We start from the raw sequence: 19323 nt of genomic DNA on the forward strand, positions 1-19323 counted from the left end.
TTGATGGACCAAGTTAATCAATTTGATCTCCATTCTGCACTAAATAGCGTTGGTATAGATTAATAGATATGTATCGAGTTAATTGGTTGGCGATGTAATCAGAGTAAGATTGAGCGGACATCATGCATCCCCGCAACCACATCGCCTCGTCAGCTCCCTGCGATTAGTATTAATTGTGTCCTAGCTATATTAGTCAATGGTCTGTGACCCAAGACATAAGATTTCTGGTTTTAATGTAGAAATATTTCAGGTCAGGTTAAATACCTAAAAAGAGCAAAATACTGAAAGAAAAGTAGAAATAGAATGGAATAATTTTTTTTATTCAGACACAAGTTAGCCCTGGACTGCAATCTCCCTTGGTGGTAAGTTATGATGCAGGCTAAGATGGAAGCAGGTTAACCTGGAACTAAATCGTCCTAAGAATAGGAGAAATAAACCTACGGTTTAAGTAAACGAATTATTCTATGTATTATTTATCATAGAATGATTCGTTCTTAGTTAAACACAACAGAATTATTATTTATCTTCAAAATTCTTATTTTTTGACTGATTCCAGCCTTGTGCATGATCAACTAAGAAGCTTTACTATTAACACGCTGATATTACAGGAAATGATTTCTGAACTTTCACACGACGCACATCGCTTAGTTAATTCCTATTTATTTATAGCATTTAGTCGCTTCTTATTATGACTTGTACCACCTCAAAACTCAAGAATTCCAGTGACACTCCAACAAGATAGTGCTTATCATTGGCAAGGGGTCCTTCACAATCGAAACTCTATCTCCACTTAGGAATATCAAATCAGCATGCTTTCGAAATACCGATGCAGACTTTTTTAGACACGGCATTTGATTCGATACTATTCTTTTTATAATATGGATAGTATAATAAATTAATGACACATTTCTTTTTTTTAATGTAAAATTTTACAGTTTGTTTTTAGTGTCTAATAGTTGACACAAAACTATTAGAAACTAAACTCCGATTCTTTTATGATATTGAAACAGTTGCTATGAAATTCTACTTATAGTAAATACAATTTTAATGTCATAGAGACCTAGCTTAAAAAATTTAAAGCACCTTAGAGTTGGTTGCCCCGACGAACTGAGCCAATGCGCTACGAAAACTGCCCGAATGGTTACTGCCAGTACCGCAGTTAAAAGTTAAAAGCTACATTGAAAGTATTTGCGTGCTATGTCAACTTTCGTGGCGCGAGCTTTTTTTTGTTATGAATTACACTATACTTTAGTTTTCCTTAGCTGACATAAAAGACAAACAAATTGCAGTATCCTTCTCGGAGAAACGCGTAAGCGACGTGATTTGCCTGGCGCTTTAGACCTTCTGGAGTTGAGTTTTCACTGGTCCCTGATTTCGTTGTCAGTTCCTAGCAACAACGTCTTACAGTCCGCATATAGTGTTTTAGCGAGAAGGTACTTGTTTACCTTTTAAGTCAGTTAAGGAAAAGTAGCTTATATACTGCACTACTAGGGCTGGTTTGTTTGCACCTTGTTACAGATACCCCATCAAACTATCACGACAGAATAGCCAAGTGAAGGGGTGAGTGCTAGTTTGATGTCGTCTGTCTGTTTAACGATCCTACCCTGCACGCTACGCTGGCATGGCTACAGTACTTTACACACAAGTGTTTGATTTAAACATACTCGTAACCTTAGAATATATAATACTATCATCATCATCCTCTTCCGTATCATCGTAAAAGATATAACACTATGTTCCTTTTAATGTGTGTGGCCATTTTGAAATTCTTATTATTTGTTATCGTAGGAGCAATACAAATACATACTCTGTGAAAACTCTCTACCTACATAAGATACAGCCCGCTGACAGACGAACAAGCGGACGGACAAACAGCTGAGACCCAGTAGGGTCCCATTGTATTGGCTCTCTTCAGATACGGAATCCTTAAATTAATACGGCATATTATTGTAAATTGAACAGTTTACAAGAGCAACCGCCGAGTTTCTAGCTGGTTCTTCTCAGTAGGAACGGCATTCCGAACCAGTGGTAGATTATTTTGACGATTAAAAAGCACTTGTAAAAGTCTACTTGAATAAAAATCTATTCTATTCTTAAAATCAGAAGAGTTTGTGTCCGTGCGTTGTCACATATTTAAAGGTAATTGGGCACGTCGCACAGGCTCCAATAACAAATAAGGTAGGTTCTGTATTGGGTACGTAGGTATCGTTAGTGGCGGCACAGGCGGCCCGGTCCCGCCTACGCACGTAGCCAGGTTTAATTAAGCGGGAATGGCTGCAATGGACGTGAGCACAGGACACAATTGATTCTTTGTTTAGCTTTGACAGAATTATTGTACTGACCTCCATTGTCCACGTAATGTATGTACGTACCTTTTATTAACTAAATAAAGCGCTCATTCGACCGCATGGGATGAAAACGGTATATTTTCGTTTAACAAACAACAAACATAATAACTAGAATTTTATATATTTATAATGAAGTGATACTTAATAAGGATAATTTTGCATGCCAGAAATGGCCGATAAAATTCATACAAAGCACCGTTAAAATAGTTTACAGCCAATGTTACATGTTTTTTGCAAAATAAACAATTTTTGATTTAAAAAAAATGGCCTTCTACATATAAACAAATGTGTTCGCAAAAGGACAGTTTCTCAAAACGACGGATATTCTGGGAGGGGACCCGTACTCCGTAGTGGGCTGGCGATGGGTGGATGATCTCTAGCTTACTTTTATTAAAACCTCTGCCTACTTTTTTAGTAATTATTCGACATATTATGTAATTTATTGGTTATCATGATAATGGGCGTTAACGAATACACACTGTGCCCGTTCCAAAATGAAGTTTAAATAAACACATTTCAGATACGAGTAGGTAGTTGGCATCAATGTGTAATAAACCGGACAAGTCCACATAAAAGCACAAAATAAAAATTAATCGCTCCGAATTGAAATTAAAAATTTACCGATGTTTAATTTTCCCATTCACGACCCAACGTGAAAAGCTTCCGTAGCGAACTTCAAAAAGCCCTACCTACTATACGAGTACCTATTATCAAACTGTTGAAAAATAATGTTGTGAGGGGCATGAATGCTTTACAATCAGTGCAGATCGATTGCAAACCCACTTATCGAAAAGCACCCATAAAGCACCATATCAGGGGGCACGGCAGTGCCCCCGCCAAGACGAGCCAAACGGCGGCCGGGGCGCTACGTACCTTTTTCTCGAAGTGTTTCGCCGTATTTTCGACCCGTCATAACTTCGGTCTGGAAGACGCTAGAAAGCTGAAATTTTCAGTATAAGGTGTCCTTAGCAAATTTACCAAATATATCAAGTATCAAATATCTAGCTTTTATGGTTACAGATTTATTGATACCTAAAATACGCCGATTTCGTCCCTCACTGATGATCATCAAAACCTCTACTCAAAACCTCTAAGGTACTTCCCGAAGTCCTAGAAGACTGAAATTTGGTATGTAGACTAGAAATTGACTACAAACTACAGGAAAATTAAGAAATTGGAAATGCCCCCCCTCTACTCCTCTTATGGGTGAAGCAAATCAGTAAATTCTGTCGCTAGAATGCTGATATTTTCAGGATAAGATGTTCTGGGCAGATTTATTAAACGCATTGAGTATCAATTGTCTAGCCTTTATAGTTTCAGATTTATTGACAGTCAAAACTTCTAGTCTGTAATTCTAGGGTACTTCCCGAAGTCCTAGAAGACTGAAATTTGGTGTGTACACTAGAAATTGCATACAAACTACAGGAAAATTAAGAAATTCGAAATTTTCCCCCTCCACTCCCACGTATGGGGGAAGCAAATTATTTGTAAAGTCTATCGCTAGAATGCTGATATTTTCAGAATAATATGTCCTTGACAGACTTATCAAACGTACCAAGTATCAATTGTCTACCTGTTATGGTTTCAGATTTATTGCCATTCAAAACCCCTCTAGTCAAAAGTTCTAAAGTACTTCCCTAAGTCCTAGAAGACTGAAATTTGGTATGTAGGCTAGGGATTTCATTCAAACAACAGGAAAATAAACTTTTCCCAGTCTGTACATTTAAAAAATGTGTTTCCTGAACAGTCCTAAAAGACTGAAATCTGATATATGTATCTGCTTTAAAATTGAGTTGCAAGATTCCACCCAAAAAAAACATAGTTACATACATTGCAAGTGGAATAAAAGCTTTTAAAAAAAGAGGTAACAATAGAGAGTGGGCCATGAAAATGATGTAGGTACCTACAAAAAATAGATCCAAAAAAAAAATCTAGGGCACCTGCCAAAAAGAAATGAAATCCCACCAAAAACATTTCATGTAAAATGTTGCCAAGACTCACAAGTTCATAATGCTTTCACTGTTAAAAAGTTATGAGATCTCTAGTAGAGCCAAGCCCCTAGCTGAGCTTAGAATTGTGCTGGCCATGGGACCTATCCCAAGTCCAAAGTATATAGCTCTTAAATGCTCTTGAGTATATCTCATTTATAACAATAAAGAACAAATAACTCTACTTACAAGCTCTGATTTTACAAACCCTAAATCTTGGTTAAAAAAGTACGGCTTGGCCGTTTAATGTTCGTGAAACTATTACATGACATAACATATTATATTAAGGTCATAAGGAATAGTTTGTTCGACAATTACTAATTTTTATTATACTTCATGATTGTCGCACAAGCTATTCCGGGCTTAAATGTCATATCAGATAAAAGTACCACGAACATTAAACGGCCAAGCCGTCCTTTTTTAACCAAGATTTAGGGTTTGTAAAATCAGAGCTTGTAAGTAGAGTTATTTGTTCTTTATTGTTATAAATGAGATATACTCAAGAGCATTTAAGAGCTATATACTTTGGACTTGGGATAGGTCCCATGGCCAGCACAATTCTAAGCTCAGCTAGGGGCTTGGCTCTACTAGAGATCTCATAACTTTTTAACAGTGAAAGCATTATGAACTTGTGAGTCTTGGCAACATTTTACATGAAATGTTTTTGGTGGGATTGTTTATCCATGAATAGTCAGTTAAATGGTCAAAAGTACAGTCAGTTGAATATAGGCAGGGATAAGTCATCATTCGTAAAATCTTTTTAGTACCTTCAGTAAATCGCTCTTCAGTAAACTTGCACTGGCGATCGGATGCTTGTACCTACTGATATCTACTCGTGTTACTGGTGTATGGTATATTACGGTTCATGAGGTACAGTCTGCTGACAGACAGACAGATGGACGGATAGCGGTCCGCCCCGTAATAGAGTCCCGTTAACATCCTTCTGGTACTCGAAAGACCCCTTTTACCTAAAAGTACAGCTTGTTTATAGGTTAAAATTTTCCCAATCCTTATTTTCTTGAATATGTATGAAACGGACTAATCCCCTAGCATTCCTGATACCAAAACCTATTTAGTCCATGGTATAGTGTCATGAATAGTCACCAATTTTAGGTAGAGATGAGACCTATTCATCTCGGCAAATCTCTTTAACACATCTCCAGTAATTGCTCTATGGAAAACGCTAGGTATAAAAGTTTTCCGAAGAGCAATTTGTTGAGCGAGCACTTTGTGTATGGAAAAGCAATCAGCGGCCCCTTGTGTAGCGCTGTGTTGTAGAAAATAGTATTTTCTTTGCAACTTTTATGTGGTAAATATCCTTGAAAGAATTTTTGCTTCAAAATTCTTGTAAGTCATCAAGTGCCTCGAAGCCATAAAGATAATAATAATTATTATCTACTTACTAAAACTTTAACTTATGACTGACAGATAACTCACAGTTAAGCTGGTGAATCTAGATTTCAGAAGCGTGCAATTTTGCGCAGGAGTTCCTGTGCGAAATTGCACAGGAACCTCTGCCACCAATACTCAAACCAAGCCACTCAGCCACTCATGCCTGCCCTGCGCCACTCTCCATCGAATCCTTCGAGAGCTGGCCAATCCTTACAATTTATGTCGATTCCGAGACGTTCAACAAGGCTTGATAGGAATATCTTCAAATACATTTCTATCTTCAGTAGGTTAAGGTATGTATAGGTAGTCATAAGCAATCAGTCATTTTAAGTATAAAATGTAACGGCTAGATACTTACGTATTTAGTCGATGCAAGCCCGACTAGTTTTGAACCCATCCGGGGTTATTTTTCATAAGGACTCGGCTCGCTGCGCGTCGAATACCTACGTAAGTATTGGCGTTACATTCTATCACTCACGATGCGATAGTTTAAACATTACAATCAGTCAGTAACAAAACCTTTTGATTTAAATGACTTTCGCATAAAATAAACATTCTAAACTGATAATAATACTGTTCAAACTTGTAATGGCCAGCATCCATTTAAACGGTGTACGAGCAGGTTGAAACGGACAATTGCGCTATACTCGTACAACATTTTTGTTCCAGTGACTGTGAGTAGATTTAATAGCGCTCGACTCCCGTTAACTTTTACGATATTTATTTTGCATGCGAAACGGCTGTTTGTCGGAAACCTGCTGAGTTTCTGTGCACGTGGGGTTTTACGCGTACTAAGCTCGCGCCATATTTGATGTGAATTCAGTTTTACGTGCACGTTAAACGGGCGCCATACTTTTGTTAGATTTGAAAACACTTTTGAAAGTTCAAGGTGGCATACATCTAACAACGTAGGTACTATTCTGGTTTGCTCAGTTTTTAGGTTTTCTTTAGTACTATTTAAAATAATTGGGCGTCAGTAATTATAGCAATGGATGGGCGTAGCCTCGTAGGCAAGGCAAAGTATTTTTTATAAAAAATAGATTATTTTTATTCAAGTAAACTTTTACAAGTGCAATACATACATCTTGAATTTTCCAAAAAAACAAAAAAATTAACGCTAGCTGCGCTTGCACTTTTATTTGGTCTTGTGTCAAGAACGTAACATTTTAAAGCCAGTCTGTCTCACTCGAGATAATGTATTTTAACGATGCCCCATACATCTGGATATTACTTCCTAGATCCATGACAAAAACTATATTTTGCAGCCCGCGAAAGATATTTGTTCGGATGACTCGTTTTGAACACAAACTGAACAAGATCATGTTCTGTGAAGATCTTCTCGTCCAGCAGTGGACGTATATCGGTTGAAACGACCACTGATTTGAACAAGTAAAAACTTTTAGCCAGCCAAATTGTTAACCAGCCAGATTTGGAATACAAACCTGAATCAGGAGCTTTCACTCTTTTCGAAGTCGGTTTTAAGCACAAAATAAAATTATATTTAGTACGTAATACTTAGAATAATGTCATGTCATGAAAATAAATCTCATTAAGAAATAAGAACTTACAAATTACTTCTATTCATCAAAAGGAAAAAAATGTTAATGAATAATTTTACGGTTAGCAGAACTTGTTGTTTCTAGTTTCTCTCCGAATAAGAACCTAATTACGACGATGTTTCTGTAATGGGATTTTTCTCTCCCAATTAAAGAATAAGACCGTTTTCTGAAAGAGCTTTCAGTAATTACTAGAGAAATAACACCTACATTTTGCGGAAAATCGGAAAATTGCAACATGCAGAAAAGCAAATTAGGTAAGAATTATATACGTTAAACTGTATTGTACTCTATTATATTTATATATTATATTTATATTATAGACATTACAATTTTTGTAAAACAACAATATTTGTTTTCTTAGGCACACAATGGGGCAAATAAAAGACTGGACCTTTGTACAAGGACACATAAACTGATCTAGTTAATTTTTTACTGTCGTCACTTTTTGGCGTTGGCATGGTTATGATATGCTAAAGAGAACCTCCTCCTTTATATGGAGATTCAGTATCTTCGTACCTCCAGAGAAAAAAAGAACCTTTATAGAACCACTTTGTTGTCTGTCTGTCCGTTGTATCTGTCAAGACCTATGGGTACTTCCCGTTGACCTAGGATCATGAAATTTGCCAGGTAACAATGTGGTTACGTCACAAAAAAATAATTAAAAAGTGTTGTTTCTTTTACGATGGTACGGAACCTTTTGTGTGCGAGTCCTACTCGCACTTGACTGTTTTTTAATTGGTTATTGAGAACCCAACTACGCTAGGAAAAAGCACACTTGGGTTAGGTACTTCTTAATAAACGTAAAACCGTCGAACATGTTAGCTTATTACATTTTAGGATTTGCCACGCCAAAGTGTACCTACTCGTTTTTCCGTTTCCATTTCCCCGAGCAATCTTCAAGAGTTGTTTATGATAAACTGCAGCATCGCTACAGTGAAGTGAGGAAGCTCTTTATTCCCCCGCTCGTAACAATGCCCCCATTAGAGTAACAAGGTTGTTCACGAGAGGGGCGATATGAATAACCTGGCATTGCATTAACCGCATTGGACTCAATGCTTTCTAATTAAAATGTATTGCTTTTGTTTTAAAACGGGTTGCAGCTGTTTCTATAAAGACCCAGAAAACTTCGTATTTACTTAAAGTAATAATTATTCTTCTACGCACCTTTAATTATTCGGAGTTATGTACGATTAAAGCAATTAATAATCTTTTTGCTTCGGTGACGGAAAACATTTTTAATGGATATGAGATGAAAAGAAAGCCAATTTCATCTAAAGACTAGAATACTGTAGCTTGAGCCTAGATATACTTCTTCAGTGATTGATTTGAATCCCGTGGGAACTCTTTGATTTTCCGGAATCACAAGTAGCTCATGTACTACTTACTGTCCATTTCCCCGAGCAATTTTCAAGAGTTATTCATGATAATCTGCAGCAGCGAGCAGTGAAGGGAGGAAGCTCTTTATTCCCCCGCTGGTAACAATGCTCCCATTAGAGTAACAAGGTTGTTCGCGAGAGGGGCGATATGAATAACCTGGCATTGCATTAACTGCGTTGGACTCAATGCTCTCTAATTAAAAGGTATTGCTTTTGTTTTAAAATTGGTTGCAGTTGTTTCTAAAGACTTGAATAAGACTTATCTACTTTAAAGTAATTATTTCTTGCACGCACCCATAATTTTTCGAAGCTATGTGCGTTTTAAGCAATTAATTATTCATCATTTTGCTTCGGTGAAGAAGAAACCTGCATGCCTGAGAGTTCTCCAAAGTGTCTATGGCCTAAACCTTTCTCATTATGAGAGGAGACCCGTGCTCAGTAGTGGACCAGCGATGAATGGATCGTGATGTTTATGATGAATTAATGAGTTGGTTGTGGGTTCTTTTCAGACCTGGGCGCGTTTGGAACCCTTGAAGTTGTTGTTTTAAGTTTACGTAATTAATTATCACCATTACCTACATCTTACAAATTCAATGTTTGACAATCAAAAAGTGTACAATGGTACCCAATTTGGATAAATGATTTTGACTAATTTCCTATTGAACAATAAAACTTGTAAAAGTATATGTGAATAAAAATAGTTTTATTCTATTATATTTTAAACACAAACTGACTTTAATCTGTGAACAAATAAATAAGTTGGTTATAATAAATTGGAAGCACCAAAAGAGCGCACTAACTGAAAACTCTGAAATAGTAATTTATTGTGAAAGTTTCGCGCTGCGTAATGTAAGATATTGTGGCTTGCCCTTGTTTCAGCTTGTTTCAGCTGGATCGCTTACAAAGTTTTTAATGGATATGAGACGAAAAGAAAGCCAATTTCGTTTAAAGGCTGAAAGCTTCAGCTTAGATCTACTTTTTCAGTGATAGATTGACAAATCTGTACCATGTCTGAATTTTTTGGAAATAGCTTTCGCCCGCGACTACGTCCATTTGAAAGCAGATTTTTCAAAATTGCCATTTAATCATGCGTCCTCTCGCAATAAAAAGCAACTTCTATCCGTTTTCAATATGTAAACAATCTTTGTGCCTAACAAAATCAGTTCAGCGGTTCAACTGTGAAAAGCTAACAGACAGACAAACACTTTTCATTCATATGGAACACCAGATGATGCCTGCAGCATCCTCTGCGCTTGGGAAAATCCCGTGGGAACTCTTTGATTTTGCGGGATAAAAAGTAACCTATGTCTTTCCCCGAGATGCAAGATACTTCTGTAGCTGACAAAACAGATTGGCCAAAATTGACTTAACAGATGGGCTGTGCAAAACTAGCAGAGAGACAAACAGACACACCATCACATTTTTCATAATATTTACAAAGATTGATAGTTTTTACCTACATATTAGCTTATCGCGAAAAAATAAGGAGCTATGAAAATGAAGTTCGTACTAGTATATAAGTTCCTATGTAGGTATATTTCTATGTGGAACACGTCTAAACTATAGTCCACGTATCTTTCACGATACCCAAAGGGTTTTGCTTTCACACTTCATCATCCCTAACCTGAGATTAGTTCGCAACTGACCGCAAACCTGTCAAGAAAAGGGCAAACATAAAAAAGTAAAACTTATGTCCTTTTGTGACTCGCATGTTTGCCTTCACTGTGAGTCTAATGGGCCCCTTGTTTCGAGCAAGTGAATAAAAACAGTTTTCTTTCACTTCTCCCGCTAGGCCTCGTGTTTAAACACAAAGAACTCTTGGAAATTACTTGCGGAAATAGGTTAAGACTCTTAAGAGTGCCCTTTGCCGTATAAACACGAATGTGACATTTGCCTTTCGCCTTTAATCTTAACTTTTCAATATTTTTATTTTTTAATTCGTGGTTCAGCTCTTTTGTAGTCCTCTTGGCGAGTCTATGTTATAATTTCTTTCAATTATGGGTCTACCTGGATAATACTTTTTATTTGAATGCCAAATTTTAATGGAAACACAGAACGTGTTTCCACTAACGCGTTGTCTTGAACCGTCTATCACGGTTATGAGTATAAAAACAATTATTCCCTAGGATTAATCACTAGAATTTGTAAATATAAATCGTAATTTGGACTGGCGAAGCGGCGCGCGGCGTCCATAAGCCTCATTACGCTGAGCGAGCAGTACTGAGCGACCATTACTCGTTAATGTGCTGAAAACCGCTCACTTTTTCACTTTTATAACAATTGTAACAGCGTGATATTATCTGTGCAAGGTACAGAATTTCTTTGTGCGAAGTATATTATGTAAGCAATAAAGCCAAAAAATATTCAATTTGACATTAAGTACTTGAATTAAACAGGCGTAAGTCACACCATGAGAAAAGATGCCACAAGCGTTCATAGCTTGGCGTATGCAAGCTAGTCTGAAACGGGTTGTTCCCCTAATCCCCATTGACAATCACCATCAATGGGGATTTGTGAACTTTTCTTCCATAAATCCCTATTGACACTCTCTAGAGCTCCTAATACGGATATGTGAACTTTATTCCACAAATCCCCATCAGGCTACAGGTTTCTTCAACTGTTCCCCTACACCGTTCTTGGCCCGTGCTCAAGTCAAGATAAATAGAGAATTCACAAGTTTCTTGAAAACTACATTTCATAGAAGTAAGCGGTTTTGCATATTGAACTTTTTAATTTCTATTCGGTAATTATAACAGGATACTTACGTTTTACCGCATTTTTAAACAAGGTTACAATGTTAACTATACTTTTCTGCGAGCCGATGCGCGATGAAAACTATACTGCATAAAAGGAGTAAAATGAAAAGGGTAATTTGTAGAAGTAAACGTAAAAACTGAGGTCTTACAATAAATCAGCTATCGCGGCAACGAGCACGTTGCGTGCTGACTTCTTATTTAGGTTACTGTATTGACGTGTGCCGATTCGGCTTATGAGAACATAATTATGATTACTTTACTTTATCAATCTGTATTTATTCATTTTTTACTAAAATTCATCAAGTGAACATTAATTAACCGACTTGAAATAAGTTGACTTACTTCAGGTCATTTAATTTAAACTCAAATCTGATAAAGATTTTAGGAAAAGGACGGCGGAACGGACTGCAGGTTTGAATGAATAAAAAGTATAAAAATAAAAAATAAAAATTCCTTTTTCCTTTTGAAGTTGAGAATCTTAAAAATAGATTGTATGTATATCTGTCTGCTATGAAAAATGTATGTGTAAACTTGTCAAAACATAGATATGATTATTGTACAAGCATCTCTATATTCATGAAGCGACTATAAAATCGGAAAATACTGCACCAAACGTTCCCGCCTGTCACTATTCTCGTACGATAGAATATATCGCAAATGATATGCTTTGCATAATACCAATACCCTCCGTATACATGTTGTGTTCGTTTGATATAAACTGTACACTTTAGTTGCTTGGCCTTGCGTTACTCCTTTACTTTGTGTTACATTTCGACCAGCTTATCTCTTCCCATTTGACCGTCTTATCTTAGACCACATCATCACTTTCCATCAGGTGTGATTGTAGTCAAGCGCTTGCCTATAATGAAAAAAAAAGGCTCCCTGGCATTGTGTAATGAGGAATGTGTGGTTTAAGTGGGAAATCTCGGATTCGATTCCCGACAGGATAAATTTGGAAGTGTATCTTATCAACCTTATCAAGAGGTATAATTTGACAGTTTGTCAAGGGGGTAATGTTCGGAGCTAATGATCCGATTCTGACTATTTTTTTAACTATAGATAGCGCTATCCCTGGATGCGAGAGGCTATAAGTTCCATCACGCGGACGAAGTCGCGGGCAAAAACTACTGATTTCTAAATCAGACTATTGGTCCGGAAATTAAATTAATCAACTGTAGATGTACACCAAATATAAGAGGACAAGATTGGCCAGCATATAGTAATTAATACTTATCTTGAAGGGATGTCACATCGCTGGATGTGCAAAGCCTAAACTGATAAAATATTTGGTCCTCAAATCTGTTCATAGTCCACCGACTGATTGCAGATGGAAGAGATGTGAAAAAAAAAGATGTATACCAAAGTACATTTGCAAAGTCAATCACTTTACATTTACACTTGCAAAAGTTTAGTTTCAGAATGAAGGCGTTTTTAGTGTAGCAATTTAAACCGTATTTCGGTCGCATAGAGCTGAGTTTAAAAGACTCGGCTGTAACTTACTCTGTGGCTCCATCATGTGCTGGTCCTAACGCTTTTCTATCCGCACCTGTCTACCTATTGCATAATGTACCAGGTTGTACGAGTGTGTTTCCCTGTCCCTAGCTTGTATAATCGTCGTTGTTGGCAGCCAGGCAGCATAGTCAAGCGAATAACTAGCTCGTATATAGCGAGTACATATATAGCTGGCATATATAAGCAGTAAATAGGCCAGAGCTGTGGCAACTTCGCTCAGCAACGTACAGTATGACAATGCGTTTGTGCTTAATAGAAAATACCACAACGCGAGCTACAGGGAGATCGTCGTGAGATACACTTATTTGTGCATTAGAACTAATTTTGTGTATTCATTTAGTAGTCCAGAGGCTCGGACAGACAGACAGACAAGACAGACGGATAGACAATAATAAAAATTCACCCAAGAGGACTCGGACTCGCTTCGCTCTTTGAAATGTATCCTGTAGCAAAAATAACAAAGAGACACGTATGCGTGGATTTTGTCAGCTTTACCTAGTTTACGATTTAAATCCATTTTGTTTTCTTGCCCTCAGGATCACATGCCTGCACCTGCCGCTGCAGTCGAAATGGATCCACGTGGGCACGGAGCGCGGCAACGTGCATGTGGTCAACATCGAGACCTTCGCGCTCTCCGGCTACGTCATCAACTGGAACAAGGCCATCGAAGTGTGAGTACCCCCCACATGTGACGACAAACACCGGACCGAAGAACTTGCCCTGTACAGTCCTAGGAACTAAGATGTTTCAAGAGAGGCACTTTATCTGTTTTTGGAGTAAAACTATTAGCTGCTATTTTAGACTAACTCAAGTATTTTGGGACGTACCTATTATTAAAATGGCTGCCAAACAGAACAGCTATTATGACACCGCCATCTTTATTGAGGTGTTTTAAAGTGTCAAGTTGTTAGCAGAAGACCTGTTTTTTATTTAGTACGTTACATGAACTGATAAAATAACCGGCAAGGCATTGGCAGTTCCTCTGGTGCTGCAAATGTTCATGGGCGGCGGTTATCACTTGGTGACCCGTCTGCTCGTTTGCTCGCTATTTTTATTAAAAAAAATATAATTTTGCTTGACATTAAATACCCATTATTTTTTTATTTTGCTTTTAAAAGTCCGTCAACTTAAAAGGTTCAATCGAAGCTTTACAATTTACCTTTTAGAAGCACGTATAAAAACAAAATGGCGAGTTTTCAATCAATGGCTTTTCTTGCTTCTTAGCGTATTTCATAAAAGCCCTCTGAAAAGAGCTTACCAGCTAACTTCAATAGAATCGGAAAGTCAAAAGTCAAGAGGTTTTATATTACTTTTCCTTGAAAACATTTTGAATAAAATCATGAAACAAATCGTACTTTAAAAAAAAAAATTTTTTTTTAATTTTATTATGATTTGAAAAGTAAAAAATTACATATTTAGAAAATAGCACCATACATACAACCGTCACAATGAATTTTGCCCTGATTTGCTAACTGGTGCCCGCGACTTCGTCCGCGTCAAAAACCTAAACATTTGATTTTCCGCATAAAATTGTCCTACGTCACTTTCCAGGTCTTTAACTATATTTATCCTAAAATTCACACCAACCGTTGTTTCGTAGCGTGATTGAAGGACAGACCAACAATCAAACACACTTTTATAATATGGGTAGTAATTTATAGCCAGTGTCACTCGAGGTGATGTACGGTTTCTAACGATATCCTATAGGTACGTTCAATACTTTTCAGGCATTAAGAAGGGTTAAATGAAAACATAACACTCCTTTTTTGAACAGTCACGTAAAAAAATTACGTTATTAATTTAATAAACAACAATTAAATTTCAATAATGGCGATAACAATTAGTATTATCGCTATGCGCTACGATCACAGTCACAATTCATACAAATCATATGGATTATTCTCGAAGTAGGTTAACCTTAAAAGTAACATACTACTTAGAAGAAGAGTTTCTACGATCTCATGAAATTCCCAACGTCTCAAACACCGATAAATTCCATCTAATAGCCCTTAAATTGCGAGTAAGAAGTTGAAAACATTTAATTCTTTTAAAAACACATCTTCTAATACATTTCTCAGCGCGTGATAGATGACTAGGAAGGAATTTCTTGAAAAATAACACGGACGGAGCAAACTGGGAATTCAAAAGGTTAAGAAAAGAGTAGGTAACAATTTTCTGTAGAGCAAGGTAAGGTTTTAAGTCACAATCGATCTACTTCACAGCTAAATTTTAACTTTACGAAGCTAGTTTATAGCTTGCAATAATTGTTGTTTGTATACTATAACTGCCACAGTTAGAGCGGTTACGCACTCATTTGTGGCTGTTTTGGACTTGGGTGGTTGGTGATGAGTGTTTCATTCAATCACTGGCTGCCCAGATTTTGCGCACGAGAAAAAAGTACTCCTTTTTTTTCTCGTGAGGATAATCCGTATGGCAATAGTGCACCGGGTGCGGTTTGAACCTCCGAGCTTTCGGAATTCAGTCCGCTCCATAATCATTGAGGTAGCTATTGAGGCATTTTGACTGAACCGATGCTGAAATCGAGACAACTTATACCTTAAACATAGGCTACATTTTATTTCGGATAATCAAACAGTTCCCACGGTATTTTTAAAAACCTAAATCTGAAGCCGTGGAAAAAAACTAGTTCCTGATACTACCGTGGCAATATAAGGAAGACTTGAGTTACAAATCCGTTTTCAGCGATGGATCACCTCTCAGTTCATCCGATTGCTCTCCGCACAGCTCGAGGAGGAGATGGCGTCAATGCGGCGGATAATTGATTCTGTCGATAAGCCAGCTTTTATAAATCAAGCTAAAAGAAGCTTCCACTTAATTTTTAAATTTTTCTTTAGATTCTAGCTTATTTTATAGGCATGAACTATTACTTGTTACTAGTATAACGGCGAAAGAAAATATCGTGAGAAAACCTGTATGCCAGAGAGTTCTCCATAATGTTCTCAAAGGTGTGTGAAGACCTTTGCGCTATTATGGAGCTTTTCTTGTACCCATATTCGCAAAAAAGAAATTTGGATTCGAATTAGAAGTCTGCCAATCGTCACTTGGCCAGTATGGTAGATTATTGGGCATGGAAGGACATACTGACAATATTGAGTCTTGTTTCAAAACATCCTTCAAACAAAGGCATTCCTAGATGTGTTTATTAGGCCCTTGTTTACCCTTACAGGGGCAAAGTGGTATGTTAGCTTATAAAAAGGGCCAGCCTGTAACGCCGTTCCGGGGCCGGTGTTAAATAATTAGGTCCCTTATTTAGGGACCGGGCTGGAGAAGGGTCCACAATGGAAGGAAAATACATTTTCTACTTAACCTTTTTCATAAGTATCATGTATCTACGAAGACGAGTTGTTAGGTCTTGTGAAAGCTATTTACGAAATTGGGGTGGACAAATAAAGTGATGTAGGTCAGGAGTAGATATCCATACTAATATAATAAAAGTGCTGTTGGTCCTTCTTTGACGCAGCGACGAATTTACATTTCGTACGTGTGAATAATTATACCTACATCTGCCTATATACTGATCTTATTGCTTGAGTTAAGGCGCTGTCTCCACGGGGAGAGTATCGCGGCGATAGTCTCGCCGTGCCATTAAATCCGAAACAAACTCTATGGGCCTATCTCCACGGGGCGATATTATCGCGGCGATACGACGAGTGACTCTGGACGAGTATAACTTTGCGGACTCGTCGCGTCTCGCGGCGATACCGGCACGTTACGCCACAGTTGAGAAGCCCTACGAGGCGTTGCAGTCACGTGACGTGGCGATCCGTTGCGGTCTCGTCGTGTATCGTTGCGAGTCGCGACGATACGTTGGCGGAATTATCTTTGTACCGTGGAGATTAGCCGACGATAGTAGGACGGACTCGTCGTGATACTCCCGCACGCGGAGATGGCGTCTAAGATTTTAAACACAAGAACAACAGAGACTCATGCTATCTCGCTCTTAATTAGCACGTACAAAACATAGCGCTTAAGCAATTATAACCAATAGCGGATGGACGCGCGCTTTGATTGGCTGAGATATTTTCGCGCTATTCTAAATAAGATTTTTGATCAGGTTCATCGGTATAACATATAAAAGTGTTAGTACTGTAATAGTGTATCTTATGCTTTTCTCCTAAATATTATCTCCATTTTGTTGCAAGTACCACTCACATCTAAAAAAGACCGTTTTCGACTATCTTCACAGAATTGCTTCATAAAATTTGTGCTTTCGTCAACTTTCGTTTGTCATTTTACAAGCGTTCTTATGTCCGGTTGTATTAAACAATAAACTCGTCGTTATTCGCTTACGATCGCTATTGTTCATGAGCTTATACTGTATACTATAATGTTATGTGAGAACTCCTAGTTTTGTTGTACGTTTTATTCTTTTGATATCACATAGTTCGAGTTTTTGTGGTCAAATAAACACTATAGGTAATCGAAATGAATTGTCACTAAGCTTTTTCAAAAATTGACAAAGATTTATCTCTCGGTCATATCCCGTATTAGTTTAAAATTCTTTTCTCGTTATGTCAAACTGAAACCTATATCGGTTAACAAAAATGTGGTACTTATCTCAGGGAATGTACCTAATTTAATCATATACTACACGAACTATATAGCAAGTTCGCTGTCAAATTGCATGTTCACTAAAGTTACCAAATAACAAATGTCAGTTCGACAGTTTGCTACACGTTGTGTACACTAAAATACACAAAATGCCTGCTTAATATGTATATGAGTAGTAAAAGAGTTATCAACAACAAATAATTAATTAATACTATAGAATAACATGAAAATAGCATGCCATTTAATAGTTCTGTATTCTTGACCGACTTCATATGCGGGGGGTGTGTAAAACACGCGCGAGAAATGGTGTTTTAATGGTTTAATGCAGAGTTGCAGTTTAAAAGCTATTAAATCGGAAAGACCATTTCCCGTGCCATTCCCGCGGAGATTCATGAGCTCATGAGTCAGGCCTCCATACAAACTAAACTAACGACCGGCAGTGCGTACTTTTACACAAGTTCACTAAGTAACAAGTTGTTTCATTCTTAAAGTATGGATCTTTCATATGGATTGAGGAACGTGTGGCCTAGTTGTGAATTGTAAGAGAAGTTTCTCTATCGCGCTGCCCATACAAGCGTAGTTTGTTTTCATTTGAATATTAACCTGTCGATCTCTGTGAAATTTTCTGGAATCTAATATCTGTGTCAACGGTTCGCAAGATTTCTGTAATAATTACAAGTTCAAAGTTACACAAGATTAAAGATTTGTATGTAGAGCCGGTCCTCCGCTTTCCTCATCAACCCGCACCCCGCCACCTTCTTCAAGTCATCGGTCCAGCGGGCTGGAGGTCGTCCCATACTGCGCTTACCGGTACGCGGTCTCCACTCCAGAACACGTCTACCCCACCGGCTGTCGGTTCTGCGGCAGACATGATCTGCCCATTGCCACTTCAGTTTGCTAATTCTTTGAGCTATGTCGGTCGCTTTTGTTCTTCTGCGAATTTCCTCGTTCCGGATTTTATCCCCGAGAGTGATACCCAAAGTAGCTCGCACCATAGCGCACTGAGCGACTTTTTGAGCGAATGTTTGATTACTTGTGTTCAAATGAGAGCCACGAAACAAGAGCGTACGACTAAACTCTCTTAAAATACACATATCTTCGAATAATTACAAGTGCGACACCCTAAATCCAACCCTTAACCTAGAACATAGGTTGGTTATCACCAAATTAGTAGGTAAGTACTTATAGGCGTTGTTAATGTATTCGTATCGTATAAAATATGAATGAAAGCAATTTGTCGGCGATGTCACTCGTACATCCGACATGCAGCGAGGAATTCATGGGATTAACGTCGCTGGCATCTATTGCCGATGACGAATTATGTGCAGCGCCGAGCCGACAGCGAGATTTGTGGACACGCGCCGCAAGCCATCGGAAACTAATTGAACTAGGTGCAGCTACGCCAATAACATATGTATTGGAAAAATATCGATGACAAATTACATTTTGGTGGCTGTTGCAATTGGCTATTCAAAAATACTGTGTACAAGCGTATTTGAATTTTTAAAAAACTAGTAGCTACTTATGATAAAGCTCACTTCGTTCACGTGGATTTAATGCATATCCATATCCGATTTAATACGATAGTGTGTCCGTAGAATAGTTTTTTTTTTTAGTTACAAGTTAACCCTTGACTGCAACCACACCTGGTGATAATGATGCAGTCTAGATGAAAGCGGGTTAACCTGGAAGGGGTATGGTAGTTTTCATTAAAAGTAGTAAGTAGAAAAGGTCCGAAATAAATGATTTTTATTTTTTTATAGTTTATTTTATTTTATTTTTATTAAACCCATACTCCTTTGGTTTCTATACGACATCGT

The 19323-nt window shown here is 37.7% G+C and overlaps 1 protein-coding gene across 7 annotated transcripts in view; it reads left to right on the forward strand.

Moving 5' to 3' along the window:
- LOC123870315 (syntaxin-binding protein 5) overlaps positions 1–19323 on the forward strand; it is a 249102-nt gene that overhangs the window by 191300 nt on the left and 38479 nt on the right. For all 7 annotated transcript variants that reach the window (XR_006797053.1, XM_045913557.1, XM_045913555.1 and 4 more), the window contains exon 4: positions 13468–13602. Coding sequence is in view for 6 of the 7 variants with exons in the window: in XM_045913557.1 (XP_045769513.1) it covers positions 13468–13602 (135 nt within the window). In the remaining variant the exon portion in view is untranslated. The remainder of the gene's footprint in view (positions 1–13467; positions 13603–19323) is intronic.

This window comes from Maniola jurtina, chromosome 12 (genome assembly GCF_905333055.1).
Source record: "Maniola jurtina chromosome 12, ilManJurt1.1, whole genome shotgun sequence".
In the NCBI taxonomy this organism is placed as follows: Eukaryota; Metazoa; Arthropoda; class Insecta; order Lepidoptera; family Nymphalidae; genus Maniola; species Maniola jurtina.